This window comes from Agelaius tricolor, unplaced genomic scaffold (assembly GCF_023055355.1).
Source record: "Agelaius tricolor isolate 1412-34295 unplaced genomic scaffold, bAgeTri1.0.p SCAF_69, whole genome shotgun sequence".
Classification (NCBI taxonomy): domain Eukaryota; kingdom Metazoa; phylum Chordata; class Aves; order Passeriformes; family Icteridae; genus Agelaius; species Agelaius tricolor.
The window spans coordinates 190,543-211,409 of NW_027269329.1; the positions used below are offsets into that span (position 1 = coordinate 190,543).

At 50.1% G+C, this 20,867-nt stretch overlaps 2 protein-coding genes and 1 long non-coding RNA gene across 3 annotated transcripts in view; 2 read left to right on the forward strand and 1 right to left on the reverse strand.

Annotated features, from left to right (window-relative positions):
• LOC139584936 (uncharacterized) overlaps window positions 1–413 on the forward strand; it is a 2,155-nt gene extending 1,742 nt beyond the window's left edge. Inside the window, exon 2 of the long non-coding RNA XR_011676884.1 lies at window positions 308–413. This is a non-coding gene — a long non-coding RNA (uncharacterized lncRNA). The remainder of the gene's footprint in view (window positions 1–307) is intronic.
• The window catches only part of RNF115 (ring finger protein 115), a 16,995-nt gene extending 7,840 nt beyond the window's left edge, over window positions 1–9,155 (forward strand). Inside the window, 5 exon segments of the mRNA XM_071417291.1 lie at window positions 1,903–1,974; window positions 2,067–2,139; window positions 3,899–3,992; window positions 6,037–6,152; window positions 8,009–9,155. Coding sequence (XP_071273392.1) covers window positions 1,903–1,974; window positions 2,067–2,139; window positions 3,899–3,992; window positions 6,037–6,152; window positions 8,009–8,119 — 466 coding nt within the window. The 3' untranslated portion in view covers window positions 8,120–9,155.
• The window catches only part of ITGA10 (integrin subunit alpha 10), a 26,285-nt gene continuing 14,250 nt past the window's right edge, over window positions 8,833–20,867 (reverse strand). Inside the window, exons 16-30 of the mRNA XM_071417284.1 lie at window positions 19,949–20,118; window positions 19,075–19,217; window positions 18,859–18,966; window positions 18,323–18,408; window positions 18,103–18,244; window positions 17,431–17,523; window positions 16,681–16,757; window positions 16,496–16,579; window positions 15,833–15,917; window positions 14,243–14,356; window positions 14,085–14,159; window positions 13,380–13,493; window positions 12,321–12,413; window positions 11,554–11,667; window positions 8,833–10,422 (exon numbers count right to left, since the gene is read on the reverse strand). Coding sequence (XP_071273385.1) covers window positions 10,345–10,422; window positions 11,554–11,667; window positions 12,321–12,413; window positions 13,380–13,493; window positions 14,085–14,159; window positions 14,243–14,356; window positions 15,833–15,917; window positions 16,496–16,579; window positions 16,681–16,757; window positions 17,431–17,523; window positions 18,103–18,244; window positions 18,323–18,408; window positions 18,859–18,966; window positions 19,075–19,217; window positions 19,949–20,118 — 1,576 coding nt within the window. The 3' untranslated portion in view covers window positions 8,833–10,344. The remainder of the gene's footprint in view (window positions 10,423–11,553; window positions 11,668–12,320; window positions 12,414–13,379; window positions 13,494–14,084; window positions 14,160–14,242; window positions 14,357–15,832; window positions 15,918–16,495; window positions 16,580–16,680; window positions 16,758–17,430; window positions 17,524–18,102; window positions 18,245–18,322; window positions 18,409–18,858; window positions 18,967–19,074; window positions 19,218–19,948; window positions 20,119–20,867) is intronic.

Genomic DNA, 20,867 nt, shown 5'->3' on the forward strand with positions numbered 1-20,867 from the left:
AGGATCTGCTCTAAGAATGGGAGTCATGATGGTTCAATAACTGATCTGGAGTGCAAAGAAACCAATGTGAAAAGGGTGAGGGAGCTCTGCTCAAAAACTCTGATCTGGAGTGCAAGAAATCCAATGTGGGAAGGGATGGGTGAGCTGTGCTGGGAAACTCTGATCTGGAGTGCAAAGAAACCAATGTGGGAAGGGTGAGGGAGCTCTGCTGGGAGACTCTGATCCAGAAAAAAACCAACATGGAAAGGGTGAGGGAGCTCTGCTGGGAAACTCTGATCCAAAGTGCAAGAAAACCAGCATGGGAAAGGGTGAGTGAGCTCTGCTGGGTGTCAGGATCTGCTCTACAAACTGATCCAGAGTGCAAAAAAACCTATATGGAAAGGGGTGAGTGAGCTCTGCTGGGTGTCACAATCTGCTCTACAAACTCTGATCCAAAGTGCAAAAAATCCAATGTGGGAAGGGATGGGTGAGCTCTGCTCTACAAACTCTGATCCAGAAAAAAACCAACATGGAAAGGGGTGAGTGAGCTCTGCTGGGTGTCAGGATCTGCTCTACAAACTGATCCAGAGTGCAAAAAACCAGCATGGGAAAGGGTGAGTGAGCTCTGCTCAAAAACTCTGATCTGGAGTGCAAAAAAACCAACGTGGAAAGGGGTGAGTGAGCTCTGCTGGGTGTCACAATCAAAAACAGGAGTGGTGATGGTTCAATAACTGATCCAGAGTGTAAAAATCCACCATGGAAAGGGGTGAGGGAGCTCTGCTGGGAGAGCAGAGAGGGGGTTTGGATGGGGGTTTTAGGGTTTGAGAAAAGGTTTGTGTGGTGTGGGATTGCGGGGAAAATTGGGGTAAGAGATCGGGGATTTGGAAATTCGGGGTAGGAGAGACGTTGTTGAGAGAGGAACGGAATTAGAAGTTTAGAAATTACAAATAAGTTTAAAAATTAGAAGTAATATTTTAGAAATTAGGAGTAATTTTAGAAATTAGAAATAATCAGCTTCTGATTGTGATGGGGGTGAGTTATAACACCTGTATTGCCTCACCCTACACATGAGATTGAAAAGGAATTAGAAATAAGTTTAGACATTAGAAATAAATTTAGAAATGAAAAATTGGCTTCTGATTGTGATGGGTGTGAATTATAACACCTGTATTGCCTCACCCTACACATGAGACTGAAAATGGAATAAAAGGTTTGTGTAGAATGTATTTGTATGGAAATTTTGGGGTAAGAAATTGGGGATTTGGAAATTTCATGGGGTAGGAGAGATGTTGTTGAGAGAGGAATGGAATTAAAAATAAATTCAGAAATTAGAAATAGTTGGCTTCTCACCCTACAGATTAAACTGTATAGATCTTGATCTTGAATTCCTTGATCCCTGAAAATTGAATAAAAGGTTTCTATAGAATGTGTTTGTATGGAAATTTTGGGGTTAGAAATTGGTGATTTAGAAATGTTATGGGATTGGACAGACGTTGTTGAGAGAGGAATGGAACTAGAATTAGAAATTAGAGAAGGTAGAAAGTAGAAAGTAGAAATTAGGAGTAAGTTTAGAAATTAGGAATAAGTTTAGAAATAAGTTTAGAAATTCAGAATAAGTTTAAAAATAAGTTTAGAAATTAGAAATTAGCTTCTGATTGTGATGGTGTGAATTGTAGCACCTCTATTGCCTCGCCTCACACCTGAGACTGAAAATAAAATCAAATTTTTTGAAAACACCTCTGAGTTACCCAGGGTATTGCCCAACACCTGCTCTCTCTCTATTTTGGAGCTTTTTCCAGGGATTTTCACAGCCCTGAGCCATCACCAGAGCAGGAATTCCTGCTTTTCCACCCTTTTTTTCTCCTCCCACCATTTCTTTCCTCCCTTAACTCCCCCTTCCCACCTCTTTCCTCCTTTCCTCAGGATAATCCAGCAGATCTTTGCTGGCTTTTTTGCCAACTCAGCCCTTCCTGGCTCCCAGCATCCCTTCTCCTGGTGAGTAGATCTCCCAGATCCCAGCAAGTCAATCCCAGGAAGCTTTGGGAATTTGGGAATTCTGGGGAATCCCTGGCCTCTCCCCTTGGCAGGAGCGGGATGCTGCACTCCAGCCCCGGCGATTACGCGTGGGGACAGAGCGGCCTCGACGCCATCGTCACCCAGGTCAGTGGCACTGTCACATTTTCTCATTTTCTGCCAAAAATCCTTTTGTTTTTATTTTATTTTTGCCCAGCATTTCTTCTCCTGGCAAGCTGAGAAGCCTCAGAGGAAAAAAAAAAGAAAACAATAATTATGTGATTTGCTTCTGCTGTGTTTTGTTGCTTTGGGATGTGGTTGGAGATTGTTTATCCATTGTTTGATTGGTTCCATGTGAATTGATTGTGTATCCATTGTTTGATTGGTTCCATGTGTGAATTGATTGTTTATCCATTGTTTGATTGGTTCCATGTGAATTGATTGTTTATCCATTGTTTGATTGGTTCCATGTGTGAATTGATTGTTTATCCATTGTTTGATTGGTTCCATGTGAATTGATTGTTTATCCATTGTTTGATTGGTTCCATGTGAATTGATTGTTTATCCATTGTTTGATTGGTTTCATCAATTGATTGTTCATCAATTCATGAATTGATTGTTTATCCATTGTTTGATTGGTTTCATGTGAATTTATTGTTTATCCATTGTTAGATTGGTTTCATCAATTGATTGTTTATCCATTGTTTGATTGGTTTCATCAATTGATTGTTCATCAATTCATGAACTGATTGTTTATCCATTGTTTGATTGGTTCCATGTGAATTGATTGTTTATCCATTGTTTGATTGGTTTCATCAATTGATTGTTTATCCATTGTTTGATTGGTTTCATCAATTGATTGTTCATCAATTCATGAATTGATTATTTATCCATTGTTTGATTGGTTCCATGTAAATTGGTTGTTTATCCATTGTTTGCTTGGTTTCATCAATTGATTGTTCATCAATTCATGAATTGATTGCTTATCCATTGATTGCTTGGTTCCATGTAAATTGTTTTATTGTTTTTACTTCATGACCAATGAAGAGAGAGTCAGGAGTTTCCATTATCTTTCTTTGTAGCCTTCTCTCTGTATCCTTCCTCTATTCTTTAGAATCTCATTTTTAACACAATTTAACATCATAAAATAACAAATTCGAGCACGGACTCACATTCACTCATCTCTCCCCTCCTCGGGGCTGCCTGCAAATTCAACAGGTGATGGCCACCTGTTGGATGGATGGATGATGGATGGATGGATGGATGGATGGATGATGGATGGATGGATGGATGATGGATGGATGGATGGATGGATGATGGATGGATGATGGATGGATGATGGATGGATGGATGGATGGATGAATGGATGATGGATGGATGGATGGATGGATGGATGGATGATGGATGATGGATGGATGATGGATGATGGATGATGGATGGATGGATGATGGATGGATGATGGATGGATGGATGATGGATGGATGATGGATGATGGATGGATGGATGATGGATGGATGGATGATGGATGGATGGATGATGATGGATGATGGATGGATGGATGATGATGGATGATGATGATGGATGATGGATGGATGATGATGATGGATGATGGATGGATGATGGATGATGGATGGATGATGGATGGATGGATGATGGATGGATGGATGATGGATGGATGATGGATGGATGGATGGATGATGGATGATGATGGATGGATGATGGATGGATGATGGATGGATGGATGGATGGATGATGGATGGATGATGGATGGATGATGGATGGATGGATGGATGGATGATGGATGGATGATGGATGATGATGATGATGATGATGGATGATGGAGTGCCGGGGGGCAGCTCCAGTGTCCCATCCCTGCTCCTGAGCTTGGCGTTTCTCCTCTGCGCAGCTCCTGGGACAGCTGGAGAACACGGGGCCACCACCAGCAGACAAGGAGAAGATCTCGTCCCTGCCGACGGTGCCGGTGACACAGGAACAAGTCGGTGGGTGCCTGCATCTCCCCAACATCCAGGGCCCCTTGGGTGCTGCTGTTTGACATCCTCAGCTCTCCCTCATTCCCGCTTTGTCCCCCCTGGCACTGGCCTGGGAGCTGTCAGCTTCTCCAGAGTGTTTGGAGAGTCCTAAAATGTCCTAAAATTCTGACTCTTCCCCTTCCTTCCCGTCAGCATTTCCTCTCCCCATGAAGGTTTTTTCCCCCTCCCCATGATTGGTTTCCCCTCCCCAAGATGATTTCCCCCTCCCCATGATGGTTCCCCCTCCCCAAGATGATTTTCCCCTCCCCACAATGATTTTTCCCTTCCCAAGATGATTTTCCCCTCCCCATGACAATTTCCCCCTCCCCATGATGGTTTCCCCTCCCCACAATAATTTTCCCCTCCCCGTTATGGTTTTTTTCCCCTCCCCATGGTGGTTTCCCCTCCCCATCATGATTTCCCCCTCCCACAATGGTTTTTCCCTCCTTGTGATGGTTTTTTTTCCCCTCCTCATGATTGTTTTCCCCTCTCATAATGATTTTCCCATCCCCATGATTGTTTTCCTCTCTCATGATGATTTTCCCCTCTCATGATGATTTTCCCATCCCCACGATTATTTTCCCCTCTCATGATGATTTTCCCATCCCCATGATGGTTTTCCCATCCCAAATCCCTGTTGCTGCTCTCAACTCCTCCCTTCTCCCCTTTCCAAACTCCCCACTCTCTGCTCTGGAAATGTCATGGAACTCTGCCCAGCAGGGGCCTGGGGTGGGGAGGCTCAGCACAATCCTGGTTTTGCAATTAAAAAAATCCCAGGAATTTTTCAGCCCAAGGATCCCTCCCAGAACCCAACTCCTCCATTATGGTTAAACCATGGACATTTCTAGCCAGGATATTTTTATCCTGTGGTTTGCCACACCCTTGTGTCCTCCTCTTTTCTGGGAAGCCAAGGACTGGCTGGAATTCCACGGGGCTGAGCCCACAGAGCAGGCCAGGAATGATGAAATCCTGGAATATCCAAGGATCCCTGGGATCACCAGAGGAGCTCAGGAGGTCTTGGTTGTCTGGATGCTCCATCCCCAGAGAATTTGGGGTGGATTGATCCTGGCAGGAATTCCTTGATCCCTGGATGAGCTCAGGATTCAGAGGATTTGGGATGGATGGATGGATGGATGATGGATGGATGGATGGATGGATGGATGGATGGATGATGGATGGATGATGGATGATGGATGGATGATGGATGATGGATGGATGATGGATGGATGGATGGATGATGGATGATGGATGGATGGATGGATGGATGATGGATGGATGATGGATGGATGATGGATGGATGGATGGATGGATGATGGATGGATGGATGGATGATGGATGGATGATGGATGGATGATGGATGGATGATGGATGGATGATGGATGGATGGATGATGGATGGATGATGGATGATGGATGGATGGATGGATGATGGATGGATGGATGATGGATGGATGGATGCATGATGGATGGATGGATGGATGATGGATGGATGGATGGATGGATGCATGATGGATGGATGGATGGATGATGGATCATGGATGGATGATGGATGGATGGATGATGGATGGATGATGGATGGATGGATGGATGGATGGATGGATGGATGGATGGATGATGGATGATGGATGGATGGATGGATGATGGATGGATGATGGATGGATGATGGATGGATGATGGATGATGGATGGATGGATGGATGGATGATGGATGATGGATGGATGGATGATGGATGATGGATGGATGATGGATGGATGGATCATGGATAGATGGATATTGCATGTTTGGATGGATGGATGGATATTGCGTGGATGGATCCTGCCATGAATCCCTTGCCTCCCTGCCATGAATCCCTTCCTTCCCTGGCAGGAATCCCTTTCTCCCTGCTCCACCTCCCTCCCACCCCATTCCCCCTCCACCCCCAGGCCCCGTTCCCCTTTTCCCCTGCTCCCCCTCTCTGGTCAAACCCCTGGGGCAGCCCCGTGTCCGTCAGCGCTGCCCCGTTCCCGTTTGCGCAGACACGGGGCTGGAGTGCCCGGTGTGCAAGGAGGATTACGCCCTGGCCGAGCAGGTCCGGCAGCTGCCCTGCAACCACGTCTTCCACAGCAGCTGCATCGTGCCCTGGCTGGAGCTGGTAAGATCCCAAAATTAAAAAAAAAAAAAAAAATTATTCTTTTATCATATTTTATCTTTTTTTTTTTTTTTTTTTTTTTTTTTTCCTAGAAAATTTAGGAGATGATCAAATTTTGGGCTTGGGCTCAAATGTTATTAATTCTTCTCTCTATGACACAGATGGGATATAATATATGACATTTATTGTGTCACATATTGTGAGAACTCAACATAAAGTGTTGAGTTCTGCAGTATTCAACAAACCAGCTACAAATTAAACCTGACCCTAACTTAATTTTCTCTCTAAAGCCTTTTAAGGATGAACTGTCCAATTAAGAATTGCCACTTAAATTAGTTTTTATTTTTAACCTAATAATTAATCACCCCAAGCCCACAGTGCGGATTTTTCTAATTATTTCTTACTGATTATTATTTCTTACTGATTATTATTTCTTACTATTATTAGTTCTAACTACTCAAACTCATGAAGAAAAAAGTGAAAAATTTCTTAAAACTTAACTAAACTAACTGTCCTACAACTTCTATTTTGCTTTATAAATATTGCTGCATTCTAAAACCTTAAATTCTAATTTTTCTACCCTGTGATGTTCCACACTCCTGGTGGAAAAAAAATTTGGAATATCAAAAAAATTTGGAATATCAAAAAATTTTGGATTTTTTCTCCACAACTTCAGCTCAAATATAACATTTTCTTGTGCCTTTCAGCACAGAAAGTTTGAAATTCTCAGCATTTAGGACAAATCCTGTGTGTTCCCCCCTCTCCCAGCACGACACGTGTCCAGTCTGCAGGAAGAGCCTAAAGGGGGAATTGGATCATTACATAATTATGTAAATAATACTCAAACTCATGAAGAAAAAAGTGAAAAATTTCTTAAAATAAACTAAACTAACTGTCCTAAAACTTCTATTTTGCTTTATAAATATTGCTGCATTCTAAAACCTTAAACTCAGATTTTTCTACCCTGTGACTTCTATTCAAACCGAACACTGGTGATCTCACTGTTACCAAAAAATTGGAATTTTTCTCCACAACTTCAGCTCAAATATAACATTTTCTTGTGCCTTTCAGCACAGAAAGTTTGAAATTCTCAGCATTTAGGACAAATCCTGTGTGTTCCCCCCTCCCACAGCACGACACGTGTCCAGTCTGCAGGAAGAGCCTAAAGGGGGAATTGGATCATTACATAATTATGTAATAATGCTCAAACTCATGAAGAAAAAAGTGAAAAATTTCTTAAAAATAAACGAAACTAACTGTCCTAAAACTTCTATTCTGCTTTATAAATATTGCTGCATTCTAAAGCCTTAAACTCAGATTTTTCTACCCTGTGACTTCTATTCAAACCGAACACTGGTGATCTCACTGTTACCAAAAAATTGGAATTTTTCTCCACAATTTCAGCTCAAATATAACATTTTCTTGTGGCTTTCAGCACAGAAAGTTTGAAATTTTCAGCATTTAGGACAAATCCTGTGTGTTCCCCTCCCTCACAGCACGACACGTGTCCAGTCTGCAGGAAGAGCCTAAAGGGGGAATTGGATCATTACATAATTATGTAATAATGCTCAAACTCATGAAGAAAAAAGTGAAAAATTTCTTAAAATAAACTAAACTAACTGTCCTAAAACTTCTATTTTGCTTTATGAATATTGCTGCATTCTAAAGCCTTAAACTCAGATTTTTCTACCCTGTGACTTCTATTCAAACCGAACACCGGTGATCTCACTGTTACCAAAAAATTGGAATTTTTCTCCACAACTTCAGCTCAAATATAACATTTTCTTGTGCCTTTCAGCACAGAAAGTTTGAAATCCTCAGCATTTAGGACAAATCCTGTGTGTTCCCCCCTCTCACAGCACGACACGTGTCCAGTCTGCAGGAAGAGCCTAAAGGGGGAAGATTCCACCCGGCAAATCCCAAATCCCGAAGCTTCCGACAGCCCCGTGCAGGAGAGATGGACTTTCTGACCCTCCTGAAAGCTCCTGCAGCATTCCAGAAGGTTCCAGAGGCATCCCAGGCTCCTGGAGGTGCACATGGGTCTGAGAATTCCAGCAAACCCCAACAAAGCAGGAATCAGGGGGGGCCCAGCCTGTGGGATGGCAGCACCGGGCGCTCTTCTCCCAGGAATTTCTCCTCCTGCTCCATGGAATTGCCTCGTTTGCCCCATTTTGGGAATGATTTGATTTCATTTTTTGGATCAGAAAAGGTTTTTTTTTTTTTGGTTTTTTTGGTTGTTTTTTTTCCCAGTAGGGGCCCAGCGTGAAGAGGGGGTTCCAAGCCCCCTCGTAGCCTTCTCTGGAGAAAAAGGTTGGGATTAAACAAAAAATGGGGATTTTAGGGATCTTCCTGCACTCCAGGAGGTTGGAAATTGTAGGCACGAGAGATTTTTATTGCCCCAGCTTGGGATGGGATCCTTGGGGGTCTCTAAAATCCTGGCAGGTGGAAGGAGGAAGGTTCTGGAGCCTCAGGAGCCCCCGTGGTCCTGGAAAGGCTCTGGGAACTCTGTGGTGTCAGGAATGCTCTGAGCAGGATTTTCTCTCATCCTGGACTATTTTTTGGGGTCGATTGGGGTTTTTTTCTGACCCTTTTCCACGTTGCCCGTGGCCCCAGGTGTGTCCAAACCTCCCTGTGCCCTCCACGAGTCATTCCAGGCAGGAATTATGGAATTATGGAATTATGGAATTATGGACCATTCCCTTGGGAATCCCCCTGCCCTCCCCCATAACTTAAGGAAACTCTTGATTTTTTTTTTTTTCCTGATTATTTGGTTGTTTTCAGAGTTTGGTTTTTTTGGGGTTTTTTTTTGGTTTTTTCCCATTTCCTGTGACTTTTCCAGGTCTGAATCCTGGGAGTTTTCCTCATCCTCGTGGCATCCACTGCCTGCCCTGGGATAAGGGGGGGGAAATGTTCCCAAACCCCTTGGGCTCAGTGGCTCCACGTCCACGTGGATCCAATTCCTGATTTTCTTTGCTCTTCCATCCAATAAAGGCCTTTCTCAAAGAATCCCCATTCCCAAATCTTCCTTGGAGCTGGGAAAGGGAGGAAGGAGCTGGGCTGGGGTGGGGCAGAAATGAGCTCAGAAAAAGCTTTTTTTGGGAAGGAAAACCCTGATTTGCTGAATTTGTCCCCAAGGGAAGAGATCCAAGCACCTCCTGCAGTGGGACACAGGGACACCCCAATCCTGGGGCAGGAGCTTTTGATTTTTTGGGAAAATCCAGCTGGGTTTGTAAATTGATCCCAGGACTTTCCTCTCTCACCCAGCTCTCCTGATAATGGGGATTTCTGGGGGTGGCATCCATCGGTTCCTGCTTCCACCTCTTCCCTTTGCCACATCCTGCAGGAAAGCGGGAATTCCAGGATTCCTGATCCTCAAAATCCTGGACTTGAGAAGCAGGAATTCCAAGATTCCTGATCCTCAAAATCCTGGATTTGAACCTGGATTTGAGAATCAGGAATTCCAAGAATCCTGGACTTGAGCCTGGATTTGAGAAGCAGGAATTCCAAGATTCCCGATCCTCAAAATCCTGGATTTGAACCTGGATTTGAGAATCTGGAATTCCAAGAATCCTGGATTTGAGAAGCAGGAATTCCAAGATTCCTGATCCTCAAAATCCTGGATTTGAGCCTGGATTTGAGAATCTGGAATTCCAAGAATCCTGGATTTGAGAAGCAGGAATTCCAAGATTCCTGATCCTCAAAATCCTGGACTTGAGAATCAGGAATTCCAAGAATCCTGAATTTGAGAAGCAGGAATTCCAAGATTCCTGAATTTGAGAAGCAGGAATTCCAAGATTCCCGATCCTCAAAATCCTGGATTTGAGAATCAGGAATTCCAAGAATCCTGGACTTGAGCCTGGATTTGAGTGTGGGGGGCTGGGATTTGGATCTCCCCCCTCCCTCTGTGTTACATTTGGGATAATTCCAGGGTTTTTTTCCCCCCTGGATGCAGAATTCCTGTCCCCAGCTGACATGCAGGCCACAGCAGTTCCACAGGCTGGAGCTTTATTGCTGGAGCTGCTCCATTCCAGGGCATTCCCACTTTTCCCACTCCCAGATGTTCCCCCTGCTCCATGCCCGGGGCTCCAGCGGCTCCTCCTCGTCCCTCCACCATTCCCAAACCCCGGCATGGGCCTGGAATGGGCTCCAGAGGGACATTCCTGGATGTCCCCGTGCCACCAGCAGAGCTGTGACCTCAGTGCTCTTCATCCTCATCCTGCTCCTCATCCTCCTCCTCCTCCTGGGAGGGCTTTGGGTGGGAGAAGAATCCGAGCTGGGGGGAGAGGAGGGAATGGGAATGGGGAATGGGGAAATGGGGATGGGGAATGGGGAAATGGGAATGGAGAATGGGAATGGGGAATGGGAAATGGGAATGGGAAAGGGGAATGGGGAATGGGAATGGGAATGGGGAATGGGGAATGGGGAATGGGAAATGGGAATGGGAATGGGAAATGGGAATGGGAATGGGGGAATGGGAATGGGGAATGGGGAATGGGAATGGGGATGGGGAATGGGAATGGGAATGGGGAATGGGAATGGGGATGGGGATGGGGAATGGGGATGGGGAATGGGAATGGGGAATGGGAATGGGGAATGGGAATGGGAATGGGGAATGGGAATGGGAATGGGGAATGGGGAAATGGGAATGGGGAAATGGGAATGGGGATGGGGATGGAGAATGGGAATGGGGAATGGGAATGGGAATGGGGATGGGGAAATGGGGAATGGGGAAATGGGGAAATGGGGAATGGGGAATGGGGATGGGGAATGAGAATGGGGAATGGGAATGGGGAAATGGGGAATGGGGAATGGGGATGGGGAAATGGGAATGGGGAAATGGGAATGGGGAATGGGGATGGGAATGGGGATGGGGAATGGGAATGGGGAAATGGGAATGGGGAAATGGGAATGGGGAATGGGGAATGGGGAATGGGGATGGAAATGGGAATGGGGAATGGGAAATGGGGAATGGGGATGGGAATGGGGAATGGGGATGGGAAGGGGAATGGGGAATGGGAAATGGGGAATGGGGATGGGAATGGGGAATGGGGATGGGGATGGGGAATGGGGAATGGGAATGGGGAATGGGAATGGGAATGGGGAATGGGAATGGGGAATGGGAATGGGGAAATGGGAATGGGGAATGGACCCACCTCTCACCCTGGGGGTGACATTGCCACCCTTCCAAGGTGACATCATGCCCACCCCCAGGTGACACTGACATTGTCACCCTCCCAAGGTGATCACGTCTCCCCCCTCGGTGTCACCCCCACGACCAACCCAGGTGGCATCATGACCCTCCCAAGGTGCCACCGTGCCCCCACCTCAATGTCACCCCTCAGTGCCACCATGTCCCCCCCAGTGTCCCCCCAGTGTCCCCCCAGTGTCCCCAGTGTCCCCTCACCCTCCAGAGGCCGAGGCTCAGCAGGGCCAGCAGCAGGAGCCCCCCCAGGGCGCTGCCCCCCAGGATCCAGAGCGACACCGGGAGCCGCCGGCCCCGCAGCACCTCCAGCACCAGCTGGGGACGAGAATCAGGGGGAGAAATGGGGAATTTGGGGGGAAAAGGGGGATTTGGGGGGGGAAAATGGGAATTTGGGGAGGGGAAAATGGGAATTTGGGGAGGGGAAAATGGGATTGAGGGGGGAAATGGGGAAATTTGGGAGGGAAAAAGGGGAATTTGGGGGGAAAAAGGGGAATTTGGGGGGAAAAAGGGGAATTTAGTGGGGGGGAAATGGGATTGAGGGGGGGAAATGGGGGAATTTGGGAGGGAAAAGCCAGGATTGAGGGGTGGGGAAAGAGGGAATTTGAGGAGGGGAAATGGGGAATTTGGAGGGAAAAATGGGGATGGGGGAAAGAGGGAATTTGGGATAAAAACCAGGATTGAGGGGTGAGGAAATGGGGAATTTGGGGAGGAAAAATGGGGATGGGGTTAGGGTTTTTCCAAGGAATTTGGGGGGAAAAAACCAGGATTGAGGGGTGGGGAAAGAGGGAATTTGGGGAGCTGAAAATGGGGAATTTAGGGGGAAAAATAGGGATGGAAGAAAGAGGGAATTTGGAGAGGGAAAGGAGGGAATTTGGGGAGGGAAAGGAGGGAATTTGGGGAGGGAAATGGGGAATTTGGGGAGCAAAGCAAGGATGGAGGGGGGAAATGGGGAATTTGGGGGTCCCTACCTCCCTGTGCTGTGCCCCCTCCTCCAGCACCAGGAGCCCCCCCTCGACCCCCAGCCAGACGCTGCTGATGAGCCTCAGGCTCCTGAACTGCACCTGGGTGAGGGGAAGTGAGCAACAAACATCATAAAATGGAAAAAAATAATCGTAAAATTAAATAAAATTATCATAAAATTAAATATAATAGTGATAAAGTTAAATGCAATAATAATGAAGTTAAATACAGTAATAATAAAGTTAAATACAGTAATAATAAAGTTAAATACAATAATAGAATAATAATTAATTGTAAATAAAATTGTAATAAAACGAAATGAAATAAAATAATGGTAAAATTAAATAAAATCAATAATAAAATTAAATATAATAATGATAAAATTAAATACGATAATAATAAAGTTAAATACAATAATAAAATAATAATTAAATGTAAATAAGATTATAATAAAATTAAATAAAACAATAAAGTTAAAATAATAATTAAAAGTAAATAAAATTATAATAAAATTAAATATTAGTAAAATTAAACAATAATAAAATTAAATATAATAATAATAAAATTAAATACAATAATAATAAAGTTAAATACAATAATAAAATAATAATGTAAATAAGATTATAATAAAATTAAATAAAACAATAAAGTTAAATAAAATAATAACTAAAAGTAAATAAAATTATAATAAAATGAAATAATAGTAAAATTAAATAAACAATAGTAAAATTAAATACAATAATAACAACATGAAATAAAATAATAAAATTAAATAAAATTATAATAAAATTAAATAACACTATAAAATTAAACACAAGAATAAAATAAAAATAAAATATAAGAATAGAATTAAATAAAACAACAAAATAAAATAGAAGTAAAAAACCCAATAAAATTAAATAAAATAAGAATAATTTTTTTTAAATTATAATTCAAATAAAAACCGAAAAATAAAAATGAACACAAACAATTTATTTTTTTTCCCTTCTTTTTAACTGAGGGATTTTGAATTTAATCTATTTGATGTAATTTAACTGGGGGGGCTCCCAGGCGCCCCCTGTGCTCACCCTGCTGAAGAATCTCTCGTGGAGGCTCTGCAGGAGCCGGACGGAGGCGCCCCCGCCCCGCCCCAGCCGGGCCAGGCTGCAGCGCAGCTCCAGGCAGCGGCAGCTGGAGCAGTCCTGGGGGCAGAAACGGGGGGCAGCGCTGGGGAGCCCCCGGAACCCCCAAAAAAACCCTCGGAAATGGTGGGGATACCCCTGAACCCCCAAAAACACCCCCCGGAAATGGTGGGGATCCCCCCTGAATCCCCCAGGAAATGGTGGGGATCCCCCTGAACCCCCAAAAACCCCCGGAAATGGTGGGGAGCCCCCTGAACCCCCCAAAAAAAACCCCGGAAATGGTGGGGATCCCCTGAACCCCCCAAAAAACCCCGGAAATGGTGGGGATCCCCCCGAACCCCCCCCCAAACACCCTGGAAATGGTGGGGACCCCCCGGAATCCCCAAAAACCCCTGGAATTGGTGGGGACCCCCCTGAACCCCCCAAATCCCTGAACCCTCCAAATCCCAGGGTGGGGTGAGGATCCCCCCCTGAACCCCCCAAACCCTGGAACCCCCCCCAAACCCCTTGGACTGTTGGGGATCCCCCCTGAACCCCCCCCTGGAGTTTTTGGGGACCCCCCTGGAGTTTTGGGGACCCTCCCTGAACCCCCCTGGAGTTTTGGGGACCCCCCCGGAGTTTTGGGGACCCCCTTGTGGGGCACAGCCCTACCAGCCTCTCTGTGTGCAGCAGCTCCTCGGGGGGCACCGGGGTCCCCTCATGGGGGGGGTGCAGCCTGCAGGAGGCCTGGGGGGGCACAGGGGGGGCTCAGGGGGCACCACCACAGGGGGGACCCCCCCCAAGGCCCCCCAGGTGTCCCCCAGACTCACATTTTCAGCCAGGACCTTGGTGACAGACAGGATGGTGGCCCCACGGTGGCCCAGAGCTGGCAGGGCCATGTGCAGGGTGATGTTCTGGAGGGGGTAGCACCCCAAATTCTGCACCTGGGTTGGGGAGGGGCGGCGAGCGAGGTGAGCTGCACCAAAACCCTGAGGAGCATCTCCAAAACGTCCCACCAAAACCCTGAGGAGCTCCTCCAAATCCATGAGGAGCATCTCCAAAATGTCCCACCAAAACCCTGAGGAGCATCTCCAAAATGTCCCACCAAAACCCTGAGGAGCTCCTCCAAAATGTCCCACCCAATCCTTGAGGAGCTCCTCCAAATCCATGAGGAGCATCTCCAAAATGTCCCATCAAATCCTTGATGAGCTCCTCCAAATCCATGAGGAGCATCTCCAAAATGTCCCATCAAATCCTTGATGAGCTCCTCCAAATCCATGAGGAGCATCTCCAAAATGTCCCATCAAATCCTTGATGAGCTCCTCCAAATCCATGAGGAGCATCTCCAAAATGTCCCATCAAATCCTTGATGAGCTCCTCCAAATCCATGAGGAGCATCTCCAAAATGTCCCATCAAATCCTTGATGAGCTCCTCCAAATCCATGAGGAGCATCTCCAAAATGTCCCATCAAATCCCTCCAAACCATCCCACCAAAATCCTCAGGAGCATCTCCAAACTGTCCCATCAAATCCTTGAGGAGCTCCCCCAAATCCATGAAGAGCAAGTCCAAATTGTCCCACCAAATCCCTGAGGAGCTCTTCGAAAATCTTCCACCAAATCCTTGAGGAGCTCCTACAAACTGTCGCACCAAAACTCTGAGGACCATCTCTACAATGTCCCACCAAAACGCTGAGGAGCATCTCCAAAATGTCCCAATAAACCCTGAGGAGCTCCTCCAAATCCCTGAGGAGCTCTTCCAAAATCTCCCACCAAATCCTTGAGGAGCTCCTACAAACTGTCCCACCAAAACGCTGAGGAGCCCCTCCAAAATGTCCCACCAAATCCTTGAGGAGCATCTCCAAAATGTCCCACCAAAACCCTCCAAACTATCCCACCAAAAACCTGAGGAGCATCTCCAAACTGTCCCATCAAATCCTTGAGGAGCTCCTCCAAATCCATGAGGAGCATCTCAAAACTGTCCCACCAAATCCCTGAGGAGCTCTTCCAAAATCTCCCACCAAATCCTTGAGGAACTCCTACAAACTGTCCCACCAAAACTCTGAGGACCATCTCCACAATGTCCCACCAAAACGCTGAGGAGCCCCTCCAAAATGTCCCATGAAATCCCTGAGGAGCATCTCCAAACTCTCCACCAAATCCTTGAGGAACTCTTCCAAACTGTCCCAAAAAACCCCTCCAAATTGTCCCACCAAATCCTTGAGGAGCATCTCCAAAATGTCCCACCAAAACCCTGAGGAGCTCCTGCAAATTGTTCCGCCAAATCCATGAGGAGCATCTCAAAACTGTCCCACCAAATCCCTGAGGAGGATCCCTGCCCACCAAAGCCCCTCAGGACCCCCCAGACCCTCCCCCATCATCATCATCATCATCTTCACCATCATCTTCCTCATCTCCTCACCTTGAGCGTGGTGGTGAACTCGGGGCCGGGGCTGGGGCTGAAGGTGCCCAGGGGGTGCAGCTCATAGCGGGGCAGGTTGGTGGCACTGGGGGGGCACAGGGGGGGGTCACACCCATGGTGGGTGTCCCCCTGTGTGACCCCCCCATTCTGCAGGTCGGTATTTTTGGGGTGTCCCATCCCCTTCCCTGACCCCCCCCATTCTGCAGGTCGGTGTTTTTGGGGGGGGTCCCATCCCCTTCCCTGACCCCCCTATTCTTCAGGTCGGTGTTTTTGGGGGAGCACGGGGGGGGTCCCATCCCCTTCCCTGACCCCCCCACTCTGCAGGTTGGTATTTTTGGGGGGGTCCCATCCCATCCCTCCTGGGTGTCCCCATCAGTGACCCCCCCACTCTGCAGGTCGGTATTTTTGGGGTGTCCCATCCCTCCTGGGTGTCCCCATCAGTGACACCCCCATTCTGCAGGTCGGTGTTTTTGGGGTGTCCCATCCCATCCCTCCCGGGTGTCCCCATCAGTGACCCCCCCTACTCTGCAGGTCGGTATTTTTGGGGTGTCCCATCCCTCCCGGGTGTCCCCATCAGTGACCCCCCCACTCTGCAGGTCGGTGTTTTTGGGGTGTCCCATCCCTCCCGGGTGTCCCCCCGCTCTGTGACCCCCCCAGCCCCACCTGGACAGGAACACGTTGGCCTCGTAGCGGATGGGCACCGACAGCTCCACCACGTTGTCCTGCGGTGTCAGCTCCGTGCTGTCACTACATGGGGGGTGTGGGGACACACTCGGGAGTGTCCCCAAATTCCAGCCACGCCCCCTGGGATGTGGCTCCTCCCCCCCAGGGCTCGGCCCCGCCCATACCTGGTGGCCCTGAGCGTGAGCTCGGCGCGGTCCAGCAGGACGGAGCAGCTGAACTCCAGCTCCAGGGTGAAGGACACCTGGGGGCATGGGGGGTTTGGGGGGTCCCGAGGGGCTCTGGAGGACAGGGATCCTCCTCGGGGACTTGGTGGGAGAGGCTGGAAGGGCTCCTCGGGGATTTGGTGGGAGAGTTTGGATGGGTTCCTCATGGATTTGGTGGAGAGTTTGGAGAGGTTCCTCATGGATTTGGTGGGACATTTTGGACGGGTTCCTCATGGATTTGGTGGGACATTTTGGAGGGGTTCCTCATGGATTTGGTGGGACATTTTGGAGGGGTTCCTCAGGGATTTGGTGAGAGAGTTTGGAGGAGCTCCTCAGGGATTGGGTGGGAGAGTTTGGAGGAGCTCCTCAGGGATTTGGTGGGACATTTTGGAGGGGCTCCTCAGGGATTTGGTGGGAGAGTTTGGGGGAGCTTCTCAAGGATTTGGTGGAGAGTTTGGATGGGTTCCTCAGGGATTTGATGGGACATTTTGGAGGGGTTCCTCAGGGATTGGGTGGAGAGTTTGGAGATGCTCCTCAAGGATTTGGTGGGACAGTTTGGAAGGATTTGGTGGGACATTTTGGAGGAGCTCCTCGTGGATTTGCTGGGAGAGTTTGGAGGAGCTCCTCAGGGATTTGGGCTCCCCCCAGGCTGCACCTGGAGCACGAGGCTGGGGAAGGGGGGGTTCCCTGGGGGTCTCTCGGGGGTCCTACCTTGGCCTGCGAGCGGAACACGGGGTACCCCACGCTGCAGCGCCGGCGGTGCCCCCCCAGGGCTGAGCACTCCAACTTCACCGAGCTGGGCTCCTGCCAGGGGGACACCACGGGGACATGGAGCTGGGGGGCTTGGGACACCTGGAGGTGGCAGCAATGGACCCCTGGGGGGACCAACAGAACATGATCTGCCACCTGGGTGGAGCTGGGGACACCATGGAGCCCCAGCTGGCACCTGGGAGGAGCTGGGGACACCATGGAGCCCCATGTCCCACCTGGGAGGAGCTGGGGACACCACGGAGCCCCAGCTGCCATCTGGGAGAAGTTGGGGACACCATGGACGCCCTCGTCCCCCTTGGAATCAGTTTGGGGACCCAACAGACTCCAACCCATCCCACCTGCAATGAGCTGAGGGGTTCGGACAAGAATGACCCCAGAGGTTCTCCAAAGACCTGGGTCTCCATCTTGACCCTGGTGGGGGAGTTTGGGGGAGCTCCTCAAGCACTTTGTGGGACATTTTGGATGAGCTCCTCATGGATTTGATGGAGAGTTTGGAGGAGATCCTCATGGATTTGGTGGGACATTTTGCAGGGGCTCCTCAAGGATTTGGTGGGACAGTTTGGATGAGCTCCTCAGAGACTTGGTGGGGATTTGGGCTCCCCCAGGCTGTACCTGGAGTACGAGGCTGGAGAAGTGGAGGTTCCCAGGCAGCTGCAGCCACAGGCTGGCGTTGTAGGCGTTCTCCTCCCGGTTCTCCAGCTCCACCTCCACCAGCATCCGCCTCCGGCCCTTCCGCAGGACGTGGGGGCTCTGCCTGCAGGCCAGGGGGGTCACAGGGGGCTCCTGGCATCCCAGGGACACCATGGGGACACTGGGGGGACACCAGGGGTACCTGGAGCCCACGATGTCCGTGGTGGCCTTGAGCACCAGGTCGGTGACGCACTCGTCGTCGTCGCCGCAATCCTTGAAAAACGGGATCTGGAAGGAGCCAGGGGTGATCCCGGTGTCTGGCGGTGATCCTGGGATCCAGGGGTGATCCCAGTGCCCCAGGGGTGATCCTGGGGTTCAGGAGTGATCCCAGTGCCCCGGGGGTGATCCCAGTGTCTGTGGGTGACCCCAATGTCTGGGGGTGATCCCGGGGTCCAGGGGTGATCCTGGTGTGATCCCAGTGTCTGGGGGTGATCCTGGTGTGATCCCAGTGCTCAGGGGTGATCCCAATGTCTGAGGGTGATCCCAATGCCAATCCTGGTGCCCAGGGGTGATCCCAGTACCCCGTAATGATCCCAATGTCTGGAGGTGATCCCAGTGCCAATCCCAGTGCCTAGGGGTGATCCCAGTGCCAATCCCAGTGCCCAGGGGTGATCCCAGTGCCAATCCCAGTGCCCAGGGGTGATCCCAGTGCCCGGGCACGCCCTTCCCAGCACACACCAGTTTGCGGAGGGAGGTGGGAGAGGCCTCATCCAGCACAGACCCGGCGGCCTCATCCAGCGCCCAGGTGAGGCTGAGGCTGAGGGGCCGCAGGTAATCCGAGGTGTCCTGCACAACCGGGGGGACCCCGTCAGCCTCATCCGGGCGGGACCCCGGGAACGGGGCCGGGAGGAGCCGCCCGCGGGCCGGGAGGGAGGGAGGAGCCCCGGGGCTGACCAGGACGTGGAAGGGGATGCGGGCGCAGCTCTGCCGGCCCAGCGGGAGCTCCATGCGGCGCCGCAGCAGCCGGCGGGCCCCGGAGTCGAAGGCGGCTCGGGATCCCGGGCTCCGCTCCTCCAGGGACGCGTTGTACCAGAGAGCTGCGGGACAGGGGCCGGGTCAGCGCCGGGAGAGCTGCGGGAGAGGCTGCTCCGGTGGGAGGGACCCCCAGGGAAAGCCGGGGATGCTCCAGAACCCTTTGGGATGCTCTGGGATGCTCCAGGCCCAGCCAGGGATGTTCCAGGGACATTCCCAGGACCCTTTGGGATGCTCTGGAATGCTCCAGGAGCCTCTGGGATGCCCCAAGGATGTTCTGGAATGCTCCCTGCCCAGCCAGGGATGCTCCAGGGACACTGCCAGGACCCTTTGGGATGCTCTGGGATGCTCCAGGAACCTCTGGGATGCTCCAGGACCCTTTGGGATGCTCTGGGATGTTCCTGGGTTGTGCCAAGGACACTCCAAGGACCCTCTGGGATGCTCTGGGATGCTCCAGGACCCTTTGGGATGCTCTGGGATGTTCCTGGGTTGTGCCAAGGACACTCCAAGGACCCTCTGGGATGTTCCTGGGTTGTGCCAAGGACACTCCAAGGACCCTCTGGGATGCTCTGGGATGCTCCAGGACCCTTTGGGATGCTCTGGGATGTTCCTGGGTTGTGCCAAGGACACTCTCAGGACCCTCTGGGATGCTCTGGGACGTTCCCGGGGTCCTCCCCACCCAGCCAGGGCTGCTCCAGGGACACTGCCAGGACCCCTTTGGGTGGCTCCAGGACGCTTTGGGTTGCTCTGAGACGTTTCTGGGCGGCTCCAGGGACACCCCCGGGCCCGCACTCACCCACGTCCATGCCCTGGGGGGCGCTGCGGGCGCGGCTCTGGGCGCGGAAGCAGAGGCGGGCGCGCAGGCAGACGGCGCCGGAGCCGCCGCGCCGGCAATTCCGCCGGGTGACGCTGACGGCCGCCGGCTCCACCGACACCGCCGCGGCCACCTGGAGGATCCAGCGGGACCTGCGGACACGGCCACACCGGGCACCTCAGCCTGGGGACCGGGACAGCCTGCCCTGGCTCCGGGCTGAGGCCTGCAGAGGGGAAACTGAGGGGAAACTGAGGCACCGAGTGCCTTTCCTCCTCAATGTCCCCATGGCCCAAATGTCGCTGTTCTCAGGATGTCCCTGTCCTTTCTCCATGTCCCCATTCCCAGGGTGTCTCTGTCCTTTCTGCACGTCCTTGTCCCTTCTCCATGTCCCTATTCCCAAGATGTCCCTGTCCCTATTCCCAGGGTGTCTCTATCCCCTCTCCATGTCCCCATTCCTTGGATGTCCCTGTCCCTTCTCCATGTCCCTGTTCCAGGGTTGTCCCTGTCCCTTCTCCATGTCCCTGTTCCCAAGATGTCCCTGTCCCTATTTCCAGGGTGTCCCTGTCCCTATTCCTTGGGTGTCTCTGTTCCTTCTCCATGTCCCTGTTCCTTCTCCATGTCCCTGTCCCTTGTCCCTGTCCCTTCTCCATGTCCCCATTCCCAGGGTGTCCCTGTCCCCATTCCCAGGGTGTCCCTGTCCCCATTCCCAGAGTGTCCCTGTCCCTTCTCCATGTCCCTGTCCCTTCTCTGTGTCCCCATTCCCAGGGTGTCCCTGTCCCCATTCCCAGGGTGTCCCTGTCCCCATTCCTGGAGTGTCCCTGTCCCTTCTCCATGTCCCTGTCCCTCTCCCTGTCCCCATTCCCGGGGTGTCCCTGTCCCCATTCCCAGGGTGTCCCTTCTC